Raw genomic sequence first — 12,634 nt, forward strand, 5'->3', positions numbered from 1 at the left:
AACAAAATCCCAAACAAACAGTCTCCATCTAATACCTTCCTCCATTTGGCTGAGCTTATTCTCAGTGATTAGTTTCTCCCTTGAACTGGTCTTGTGTCCACGAAATATAAGCTTGGTTATAGGTTCCCAAATGGGCCCTAGATATGGCTCTTTTTGCTGGTGGGCGAGAGAAATTCCTTGCTCCAATCCCACTTGGGGCCGCTCCCACATCTCCTTCTGGTATATTATGCCTGAACTGATGCTGCTCCCAGCTCTTACTTGGAACTGAGGAAAATAAAAATCAATATTTCTTTCTCCTCCTCTCTCCCGTAACCATGATATTGCTCCCCTTGTCTTTCCTTTCTATACTACTAGCCTCCACATTCAAAGGATTGTCCTCTGACATCTCCAGTTATGAAACCATCACCAAATGCACTATCTCCTCTGCTATCAGCATTTCATAGGGACTATGCCTCTGGGATATCTTAGCTCACTCTTCGATTACCTCCAACACCTCACCAACCTCTCATGGTTTTTTCTTATCGAATTACAGGAAGTCTAAGACTGGTTTTCTTTAACCTCCTCAAAATGTCCATGGTCCCAAACACATACTCCAAGTGTGGCAGGGATTTATTTGAATTTTCTTTTCAATCTGGTATTTGCTGCTAATAATGCAGTCTCCACTACATTGTGGAGACCAAATGAAGACTGCATGATGGCTTTGCAGTACAGATCCACTCAGAGTGCAAATATTACCCTAACCTTCTGATGGCATGCCAATTCAAGATACCATCTTGTTTTATTTCAGAGTTCCAAGATCTGAAGTATTTTGCTTTTCACCAAGGAATAGGGTGGGTTTTTCCAATGGGTAGGTAGCTGGTTTTATAGTAATCAGTGAAGGGGGAGCAACCACACTTGGCTTTTATCAAGGTCGTGAACACTGGGTTTGTAGAACTACTAAGACCATTATCAGCTTGCAACAGAGAAATTTGGTCAAAGTAGTTGCTCTATTGTAGAAAGAGAAGCAAAAATCACCGGGCACCCAATGGTTCAAGCAACCCCATGTGGAAAGCAGAAGAGGAAAGAAAATGGAATCTGTGAATGTAACTGTCCAAAATGCAGCACCTCACATTTATCTAAATTAAACTCCATCTGCCACTCCACAGCCCATTAGCCCATCTGATCAAGATCCTGTCGTAATCTCAGATAACCTTCTTCACTGTCCACTACATCTTCAAATTTTGGTGTCATCTGCAAACTTACTAATTATACTAACTGGGGGTTCAGTGATGCTTCCCTTCAAAAGACAAGAATAAATCTAGGAATTTCAGCCAGTAAGCTTTTTTCAGCCGTTGCCAAGTTACACAGGGTTCAATATATCCTGGACTCTCGCCTTCCAAATTTGGAAACAGAAAGTCCCAACAATGCTAGTGCCAGGTAGCAGGGATCTGACTTTCCTCCTAAGTCATACAAATGGAATGTGTTACAAAGTGTATTTAGAGCTCATCAGCAACTAAGTTCCATTTTTTCACAAGGCTGGACAACACAAGCTCACTTGGTGCTTGAAGGAACAAGCTAATTACTACAAGTCATACTTTAAATCTGATCAAATTCTCTCATACCCCAATAGAAGACAGCAAAAAATTCAGTGGATATGGTTTGCATATATTTTCAAAAAAGCCATTTAAATATAGCAGGTCTAAGACAAAAAAAATTGATGTGGAATTTAGAGGTATGTGCCAGACAGAGCAAACAATGGACAGTTTTGTCAGTTTCCTCAATATGGACTACATGGTTACATCTAAGATCCAGTCCCATTAGGCAAACCAGATTTCAGCAAAGTTAGTTACCTCCATCAATTAGTTTCTCCTCCTCCTTTCTTAAATCTAATCAAAGGGAAGGTGCTCACATCTAAGAGGACAAGAGTTAAGTATTGAAACTTGTCATTGTGATATTCAAAATCCAAAATTAACTGCTTTACTCAAACAAAATGATTGAAAGAATTGGCATCTTCTACACCCTAACAGCAGCCAAGAGGTCAGTGTTATGACCTCATTTCTTTTCCATCCCCTTTCCTCAAGTCTTAACTTGCAATAAACCAGCTAATCCTACTTCAGCACACAGTGCTGTGTTGGAATTTCTCACCTCTCCCAGCTTGTGCTGGCCTCCTTCGTTGAGAACATTCTTATTCATTTCCACAATCTCCTTGAAGAACAGGTCTCTGACTTCAGCAAATCCCCTGCTGGTTGGGCCCATCAACGCATCAAGGATGGACGAGATGTAAGGCTGCACTTGATTTCGAACACAAGCTTCAGCTTTAGGCATTACGTAAACTAAACCAGGAGAAGAAAGCAAGTTAATATGAACTTGGATCAAGAGGTGCTAAAATACAGCAATGTAAGAAGCAAAAGAACAAATTTGCATGAATCATCCCTACAGATCAGAAACAACCTCTCGGATTCCAGGAAGGCAGAGTAACATCCAGCATAAAAACTACTAAGTTAATGCAGTTTACTATTTGGATAGGAATTATATATTTGTTGTGGTTCTGTTCGCCGAGCTGGAAGTTTTTGCTGCAAACGTTTCGTTCCCTGGCTAGGGAACATCATCAGTGCTATTGGAGCCTCCTGTGAAGCGCTGCTTTGATGTTTCTTCCGGTATTTATTTTTCTGCATTCGTGGAGGAACCGGAGTTGTTCATGTGTTGCGCTTAGGCGGTTAACGCAGGATTCCCATCTCCTGGCTTGTCTCAGCGTTTCTCGCCCGTAAGTGTTTAAATATCGGAAGAAACATCAAAGCAGCGCTTCACAGGAGGCTCCAATAGCACTGATGATGTTCCCTAGCCAGGGAACGAAACGTTTGCAGCAAAAACTTCCAGCTCGGCGAACAGAACCACAACAACAGACACCCGGAGCTACAAATCTTCAACCAGACTTTAAATTATATATTTATTTTGTAGCTTCTGAAAAACTGTCAATTGTGGTGACTGGACAATGGTCTTGAAAGTAATACAAGGCATGTGGGGAATCAGAGAAATGGAGGTTCAAGGAATCTGTACAGGGAACTAATAGCAAGACAGAATGGTCAACATGGAGTCAAAACCCTACGAAGCTGGAAGGCAAATTCATCAAGCATGTTGTGTTGCATGAATCCTCTTCAATGTCTGATCATACCCCTTCTTAAGATAGGGGTGTTTGTAAATTCTGAATCTGGTGTTATGGTTTGATGGCAGAAGTAAATATCAATTAAATTTTCAGATGAAAAAACATGCAATCTTTCTTTTGTGCTTGATGTCAGAACTTGCATTTGGGTTAGTAGAACAGACATGACCTTCAGAATGAAAGTGAACATTGACAAAACCAAAATGATACACATTTGAATAAAAAGAGTCCTATTCATTGAAGGAAGGCAACTAAAACAGCAATGAAATAAGTAGTGAGATAAAGGGTAATGATGGATGAGCCTGTAAATAGAAAGACTAGACAAATACTAACCAGAAAACTGAAGAAACAAAATTAAAAGCCCTTATCGGGATGAAACCATTTGTCAATAATCATTTCATCTTTGCTTGATTAAATTTGGATTAACTTTAATGAATTTATTTTGTTTCCTAGAGAAACCAGTGAACATATTTCCATAACTGAACTAAACGCACACAGGCTGATAGTTATGTTAGTGAATCTATCAACCACCACTTTTAAATTCAAGCTTTGATAGGACCAGTGGAGGAATGGGACAAGCAAACAAGTCAGTTTACCCCTTCAACTTGTTCTAAAGCTTTTACACAAGAAAATGACTTGTGAAACATAATTCACGTATACAGTGACAACTTGCAAGTTGCATTATTCACCAAAAGCTGCTTATGAGCTCGGTATCATCGATTCTCTGGGAAAAAAAATACAACGTGAAGTCAGTCTGACTATTAACTCTCAAATATCTCCAATCCCATTGGTCGGAGATGTGGCCTGACCTCGGATTTTGTTTCCCACATGCTCCTTTGAACTGATAATTTGGTCCATATCTGGGCGAATCCTGCTTTCCAGTCCAGGACGGGCTTCCTCACACTTTCGTAAGACAGCTTCATATCGGGCTTTTGTCTGCGCCAGAACCATTTTATGCACAGCCTCAGTGATCTAATGAAAACGAAGGCAGCAAAATTCAAATGTAAACAGCTTTTTGACGTTACAAGTTATTTTATCTTGCTTCCAGTCAACTTGTGAGCAGAATCATACTAGACTGTTAACCATGTTAAACACCAAATGTTTTACAACTACCAAACGAAATGGTTACATTTACAAATGTAACCGTGTTACATGACTCTTGGATATCATCAGGCACTTGGAATCTCAAGGTGACATGAATGCTTGACCATAACTTTATTTTAACAATTTAGTACAAATTAACGAGCAGCAAAACTGACTCTCATTTGGTGATTAGTTACTTGTCAGATGCTCTGAACTCCATTATAACCACAGATTTACTTGATGTTGGTCATTGTATTTCAATTTTTTTTTATTCACTTACCATGTCTGGGCTTTGCTGACTAGGCCAGCATTTATGGCCCATCCCTAACTGCCCACAGGGCAGCAGTGGCAAGCTACCTTCTTGAACTGCCACAGTCCACTCAGTGTAAGTACATTTAAAGTGCTGACAGGAAGGGAGCTTCTGAATCAGAGCATTTCACAAAGGACAAAGCAAAACATGAAGCATCAGAGAAACTCAGAAAAGAGAGAGAGTCAATGCAACAGAGTCACAGTGCACAGGTGAAAGGGTTGAATCAATTTGCTAGTTAAGGGTTAAATTTAAAATACTGAAAACAAAAAGGGGGAAGCCACAAATATATGAAGGCAGGCTCAGAGTGGAAGAACCACACTATCAGCAAGACAGCGCCAGCCTTGTGTGAAGTACAGGTCATGTCTCTATAAACTGTGGACAAACAATAGAAATGTGAACGTGTCGTAACACTTTATAAAAAGCAGATGCTGTTTACATCCAGAGTTGTTTTTACACTTCACAGTGATAAAACTGGCTCTCCTTGTGTATGCATGAGAATAAACAATTGTTTGACTTGTTTCCTGAGTTTATCAATTCATCCAGTTGTATGGCAACAACTGGTATTGCAGAACATATAAGCAAACCTATCGGGGGTGGGGGGGGGGGGGGGGGAAGTTAAAACAAAACAATTCTTTTTCACAGCCAGCTTTAGAAACTGGTTACTTTTTAAACTGGGCTGGCTGTGTACACACCAGAAAACATGGTGTCTCAGGAGGAACTGTCAGGGTAAAGAAATGATGGGAATGTTAATAACAGAAACAAAGCTTCAAGACAGTAACTCATCCAGAAAATTAGATGAGAACTAATCTTTAGCTGCATCTAATTTTTCCAGACGTTTGTTGGGGTTCCAAGTTTATTTTGAGGAAAGCAAGTTTTCTCGTCATTCTCTTGTGTTAACCTTCAAAAATTGTAATATCTTCATGAGAAACCTCACAAAGCAATTTTTCAACTTCCTCTCTATATGGAAAGTGTTGTTCTAAGCAAGTTTAATCTTCAACCTGCTGTAAGAGTAGATGCTTAAATTATAGATTCTAAGAAAAATAAGCACTCAATCTTTTCTGCTTATTGAGAAAGATTATCACCTCAAATTCTGATGCAGAAAGCATTCTTCATGTGAGAATATTTACTGAAATGCTGCTAAACAAAACATCAAAAGCCAGAAATAAAAGCAGTTTTCTTGGCTTTTGCTTATTTAAATGGTAATAACTTTGTCCCAATACAACTTATAACAGACGTTGTTTGCAGCTGCTGCCTGGAGGCATCTGCTTTCAGAATGCAAGTGTCCATTTGGTGGGCTACATCAACAAAATTGACAGATGGTTGGCTGAAATCAATTTCCAAAGACTGGCTCATCCAACAATTGTTGGCACAAATCTAAAGATTTTCATACTCACATAACTCAGACATGTTTCAAGGGGCAGACATGCACAGCTACAAGTTCCATCCCATTCGCAATGGCATCAGACAAATTGAGAATAAGGATCGTCTCTCATATTAGGGTTTTACACAGGCCAGTGATATGATGCATTATTTGTATTGTACTAAAATGGTAGATAAAAGCTACATCCTATTCATCTTAGTCCATAATTAAGTTTACAACTTCAACTTCTAGGCAAACAGAAATCTTCAAATAACAAAGGAGGCACATGAAACCTGAAGAGATTTCCATTTCATTAAAACCAAACTAACCCTTTGACTCCTCAAAACATTAGTTATTGGTGGAGGCATAAATTAAATTTAAACAAGATAATTGCAGACTAAACAATGCAGACTTGACTTTTTTCCAGCTTGAATCACTGGCTGTCCAGTTAAACTCTCGATGCTTTATTATTTATTGCTGCATTGCTTCAGAATTGAGAAAGCAAGCAGCAGATGAACATGAAGATGAAAATGAACGCAAGTGGTCCACCTTGAATGCAAGTAATGCAGATTTAAATTCAAATCTCTTTGAACAAAAAGGGGAGGCAAACTATGTAGTCTATCTGAGCAGAAACTAGAGTCGTCTTTGTTTTTATCCCGACTTCTTAGCTGTTGCTTGATGCTAAGACTCCGTTAGATTGACATAGGAAAGACTGCTGCAAAAGTGAATGCTCTGATTTACTTCAGGCATGTCTATATCTTGACAAATATGAAGAAACCTTGGTGTGGACTGAATGAAGATTTTTTGTGTGATGTAGCTCTGTGTGATATGCTTATTTCAGGAGTACAGAATTATACTCTGATATTGTATTACTAACTAGAAGTCAGAAGGAAACAATTTCATTTAACAAGTTGACAGACCAAAACATCACTGTGTTATGGATCTTGCTGATGATCTTTTCCTTGTTCAATGGAACATGTGTTTTTAATCTTATAGCTCCCCACCCATTTACCCACCTCCAAAATCAATAAATGCTGTGAATATAACGCAGCAAGTTCAGGTAAACAGAGTCTGGGCTACACAATGGCTCAATCATTGTGAAAAGGCACAATGCCAGATTTAATCCTTATGTGCAGTAACCCATTGAAGGAGCCAACAAAATAATATCTTACACATTTCAATTCATAGCAAGAAAGGATTGGCCATTGTCAGCACATTAATAAATATCCCAAGTTGCAAGTTTAAAAATTAAAGATGCATATAAATCACTTGAATGGCAAAAGGAGAAAAAAATTAGTCTTTTCACCATCTATTTAGTCAGCTGCACACTTGAGGAAACTGGTAACAATGCCCAAGTGAAAATGTGTTGCTGGTTAAAGCACAGCAGGCCAGGCAGCATCCAAGGAACAGGAAATTCGACGTTTCGGGCATAAGCCCTTCATCAGGAATGAGAAGAATGTGCAAGGCAGGCTAAGATAAAAGCTAGGGAGGAGTGACTTGGGGGAGGGGCGATGGAGATGTGATAGGTGGAAAGAGGTCAAGGTGAGGGTGATAGACCGCAGTGGGGTGAGGGCGGAGAGGTCAGGAAGAAGATTGCAGGTTAGGAGGGCGGTGCTGAGTTGAGGGAACCGACTGAGACAAGGTGGGGGGAGGGGAAATGAGGAAACTGGAGAAATCTGAGTTCATTCCTTGTGGTTGGAGGGTTCCCAGGCGGAAGATGAGGCGCTCCTCCTCCAGCCGTCGTGTTGTTATGTTCTGCCGGTGGAGGAGTCCAAGGACCTGCATGTCCTCGGTGGAGTTAACACTTTAACTCTCCCTCCCACTCCACCGAGGACATGCAGGTCCTTGGACTCCTCCACCGGCAGAACATAACAACACGACGGCTGGAGGAGGAGCGCCTCATCTTCCGCCTGGGAACCCTCCAACCACAAGGAATGAACTCAGATTTCTCCAGTTTCCTCATTTCCCCTCCCCCCACCTTGTCTCAGTCGGTTCCCTCAACTCAGCACCGCCCTCCTAACCTGCAATCTTCTTCCTGACCTCTCCGCCCCCACCCCACTACAGTCTATCACCCTCACCTTGACCTCTTTCCACCTATCACATCTCCATCGCCCCTCCCCCAAGTCCCTCCTCCCTAGCTTTTATCTTAGCCTGCTTGGCACACTCTCCTCATTCCTGATGAAGGGCTTATGCCCGTAACGTCGAATTTCCTGTTCCTTGGAAGCTGCCGGGCCTGCTGTGCTTTAACCAGCAACACATTTTCAGCTGAGATCTCCAGCATCTGCAGACCTCATTTTTTACACAATGCCCAAGTGGCCAGGGTTTCGATGCTGACTCAATTTGTTATGATCACCTTTTGGGGGAGGTAACTCTATGCCACTTCAGACTTTCCACTTGGTCATCCACAATAAATACTTTGATTTCTATTTACATACAGCTATCACATTCAATTGAAAAATTGTATGAGCTAACATGAAGGAGCTGATTGCAGATTTTTGAGTGAAAGATATAAATTTTATCCCAAAATGAGAGAAAATGAGAGAAAAAGAGGCAAAATGAAACAGGCATAACTATTTTAAAACATTTCTGACATAGACAATGCAAAATAAAATCTTCTAACTGCACAAGCTTTAGTGTGCTGGAGCTGTTAGATTTTAACAGGAGATCACAGTTATTTAACAGGTGATTTGGATTCTTCAACAGTAGTGAAATCTGTAGCTATATCTTCATAAATGATTATTTCTCCAACGACTGTTTGGGATAAGGAGGGAACAGGAGGCAATAGAATCCTGACTATTACTTAGCTATCTACCTTTCTGTCACTTTTGCTCAAAAGCAGCTGCTGAAATACAGTTCCCTTTGTATTCCTTAACTAGCTTATTATTTTCTTGCAAACTGGATAACACAAAGGCAACCCTTCATGTCCAATATCAGGCACATGGAAACAAACAGAAGATGCCAGTTTCTTGACCTCAGTTGGCTTGTTTCGGTGTCTGTAGACAAAATTATATTTTCAGTTCTGATGGTTTCACTTATTCCACCTTAGTTTCCTAGTGTCCCCTCAATCTATGTTTGGGCGATTTGTGGAACTATTTTAGGTCAGCATTTTCTCCATCCAAAAGTCATTTTAGTCCACGAAACATCGCCAGTATTTAAAACCATTGATACCTCCAAAGTTTAATATGACAAAAATGTCAACCTGAACTTTATAGATCGGGCTCAAATTTCAAATTTTCCTTTCACAATGTCGATGTTAGTTGACTGCAAGTACAGAAGTGCAGCTGTACTGCTACGGGACTCAAACTACAAAACATCTGAAACATTTCACTGATTTTTTTCATTAGTATATAAAAAAAAAGTGTCTTTTTTTTAAACCTGCAGCACAGGGCTGTCCAGTGGCTATGGTCAACCTGTAACCATTAGAGCACACCTAGTCCACACAAATTCATCAACCCACTAACACACAAATCGGGCGGGGGGGGCGGGGTCAGTTGGTTTTTATACACCATTTCTGCATATTCCTACAAGGGTAAAACATGCCTTTCAACTTATGCCCAGAGCCAGGAATATAATGACAGGAGATAAGTTCCTGTAGAGCAAGTAATTAGATTGCTTTGCAGCTGTGCCTTTTGAAGTCTCTCTTTGAAGCTTCCTTGGTCCCTGCGAGGTGCAACATTCCATGGATTCACAGTCTGTGGATTCCATTTTTACAAGTTACATTATCATCAAAGCTTGGCTTGCAATCTTTGTTTTTAAAAAATTAAATCTTGTCTAAAAGTTCAATATGGCCATAAGTTAGTCAGGGTTCTGATCCACTGCTTTGGCAACGAGGGGCAGACTTGATCTCAGCTATTTTTCTCCCTGCAAGGGGGCACAAAGCTGTCAATCATGCTTTATCCAGATTATTTTAGTAAGACTGCGAAATGATCTGGTAAAGAAATCACTGCTCAAAATAAACACATAACAGTATCAATATATTTTGCTGTTGAATCTCTCCTATCAAGCATGTGTATGTACTTCTAATGGGATGCAGGGAAACTAGTAGATACTGCATTTGGACTTCCGGATTCGTTTGACAAGATACATCGCAAAAGGTTAATTCATAAGGCTAAGAGCCCATTATGTAGGAGGTAGTTTATTGGCATGCATAGAAAATCAACTCATGGGCAGGAAAAAGACTGGGAATAAAAGTTTTTTTTCAGTTTGGCCACCTGTAATCAGTAGTGTTACACAGGATCAGTGCTGGGACTTCAACTTTAATGATTTGGAGGAAGAGAAGATGTAAGGGAAGGGAGGCTGGGATGTTTATTCACAGAGGTTAAGGGATGATCTGATCACAGTCTATAAAATCATGAAGGACATAGATAAGGTGAACAGCAAAGGCCATTTCCTTAGAATGAATTCAAAAGGAGGGGGCATAGGTTTAAAGTGGAGGAGAAAGATTTAAGGACCTGTATAAATGATTTGGATGTGAGCATAAGAGGTACAGTTAGTAAGTTTGTAGGTGACACCAAAATTGGAGGTGTAGAGGACAACGAAGAGAGTTACCTCAGATTACAACGGGATCTTGGTCAGATGGGCCAATGGGCTGAGAAGTGGCAGATGGAGTTTAATTCGGATAAATGTGAGGTGCTGCATTTTGGGAAAGCAAATCTTACCATTAAGTGTATAAGTCCTGCTAAGGCCCTAGGGAGTGCGGCTGAACAAAAGAATGCAGGTTCATAGCTCCTTGAAAGTGGAGTTGCAGGTGGATAGAATAGTGATGGCGGTATTTGGTATGCTTTCCTTTATTGGTCAGAGTACTAAGTTGGGAGGTCATGTTGCAGCTGTATAGGACATTGGTGAGACCACTGTTGGAATATTGCTGGCAACTCTGGTCTCCTTCCTATTGGAAGGATGTTATGAAACTTGAAAGGGTTCAGAAAAGATTTACAAGGATGTTTCCAGGGTTGGAGGATTTAAGCTATAGGAATAGGTTCAATAGGCTAGGGCTATTTTCCCTGGAGTGTCGGAGGCTGAGGAGTAACCTTAGAGAAGTTTATAAAATCATGAGGGGATTGGATAGAATGAATGGACAAAGCCTTTTCCTCTGGGGTGGGGGGGATCCAGAACTAGAGGACATAGGTTTAGGGTGAGAGGGGAAATATATAAAAGAGAGCTAGGGTGCAACCTTTTCACACAGAGGGTGGTACATGTATGGAATAAGCTGCCAGAGGAAGTGGTGGAGGTTAATATAATTGCAACATTTAAAAGGCACTTGGATGGATATATGAATAGGAAGGGTTTGGAGGGATATGGGCCAGGTGCTGGCAGGTGGGGCTAGATTAGGTTGGGATATCTGATCAGCATGGACGAGTTGGACCAAAGAGTCTGTTTCTGTGCTGTATATCTCTATGACTCTATGACCTAAGGGACAATTCTTTAAGGCAGAGGGTGATTCATTTCTGGTGTATCAAGGGGATAAAGGGTTACGGGGAGAAAGCGGTAGAATGGGGTTGAGAAACCTGTCAGCCATGATTGAATGGAGGAGCAGACTTGATGGGCTGAATGGCATAATTTCTGCTCCCAAGTCTTATGGTCTTATACCATAGCCAAATTTACAGGTGACAAAGATAAGTGGAAAGGCAAGTTGCAAAACAGATACAAATAATTTATAGAGATGTGTTGAGAGGTTACTGAAGTGAGCAAAAGAATTAACATGTGGGAAAACATGAAGTCGTTCATTTTGGAAGGGCGAACAAAAGGTAATCAGGGAGGCTAATGGAATGTTGGCCTTTATTTCAAGGCGTTCAGAATATAAGAGTCGGAAGCCTTACTGTGACAGTGCAAGGTGCTGGTGGGTGCGACCACATATGAAATATTATTTAAAGAAAGATGATTTCATTGGAGGCAACTCAGAGAAGGTTCACTTGGATAATCCCTGGTACAGAGGGATTGTGTTATGGGCAAAGATTAGACAAGTTAGAACTCTACTCACTAGAGTTCAGAAGAATGAGAGGTGATATCATTGAAATATATAGGATTCTTAAAGGGCCTGACATGGTAAATGCTGACGGGATGATTCCCCTCATGGGAGTAAGGTGGGTCAGAGTCAAAATGAAGGGATGCCAATATAAGATTGAGATGAGGAGGAATTTCTTTTCTCAGAGAGTTGAGTGTCTTTGGAACTCCTTACTGCAGAGAGGTGTGAGGACAAGAGGACTTGTGTAAATTTAGGGCTGAGATAAATAGATCATTGACCAGTAGGGCAATCAAGGGTTACAGGCAAAGTGCAGGAAAATAGACAAGAAGAATGTTGGATCAGCCACGATCCTCTCGAATTGTGGAGCAGGCTTGAGGGGCCAAGCAGCATTCACCTGTTCCTGTTTCTTCTGGTCTTAATGTATCACAAACCATTAAGCAATTTCAACTAAGCTAGCCACAATTTGTGTTTATAAAATTTGGTTGTAATAAATATTCAATTCAGGAGAAATATATGCTACAAATAGTGTCTGAACATTTACTTGGACTTTTTTTTTAAACTAGGTAATCATAATTTAAAACTGAGCAGGCCAAAACTTAGTGCGCATTATCATTTCTTAGAAGTGAATGGTGCAACTAATTTGGTGGCATCATGTCCAACTGGGACATTTCCGCCTTCCAATTAGGAGTTAAATACCTTCCAATCAAGAAATTAATCACCATGATGATATTGTAATGTTGTATTCCCAACAGTACCCTCACCACAAGCTTCACAAATTTG

General features: G+C 40.5%; 1 protein-coding gene across 1 annotated transcript in view; it reads right to left on the bottom strand.

Annotated features, from left to right (window-relative positions):
* Nucleotides 1-12,634, bottom strand: part of LOC132825826 (protein Niban 2-like) — a 188,263-nt gene that overhangs the window by 16,214 nt on the left and 159,415 nt on the right. The window contains exons 8-9 of the mRNA XM_060841342.1: nt 3,949-4,111; nt 2,125-2,312 (exon numbers count right to left, since the gene is read on the bottom strand). Coding sequence (XP_060697325.1) covers nt 2,125-2,312; nt 3,949-4,111 — 351 coding nt within the window. The remainder of the gene's footprint in view (nt 1-2,124; nt 2,313-3,948; nt 4,112-12,634) is intronic.

The sequence above is a fragment of the Hemiscyllium ocellatum genome, chromosome 21, assembly GCF_020745735.1.
Source record: "Hemiscyllium ocellatum isolate sHemOce1 chromosome 21, sHemOce1.pat.X.cur, whole genome shotgun sequence".
NCBI classification, from domain to species: Eukaryota; Metazoa; Chordata; class Chondrichthyes; order Orectolobiformes; family Hemiscylliidae; genus Hemiscyllium; species Hemiscyllium ocellatum.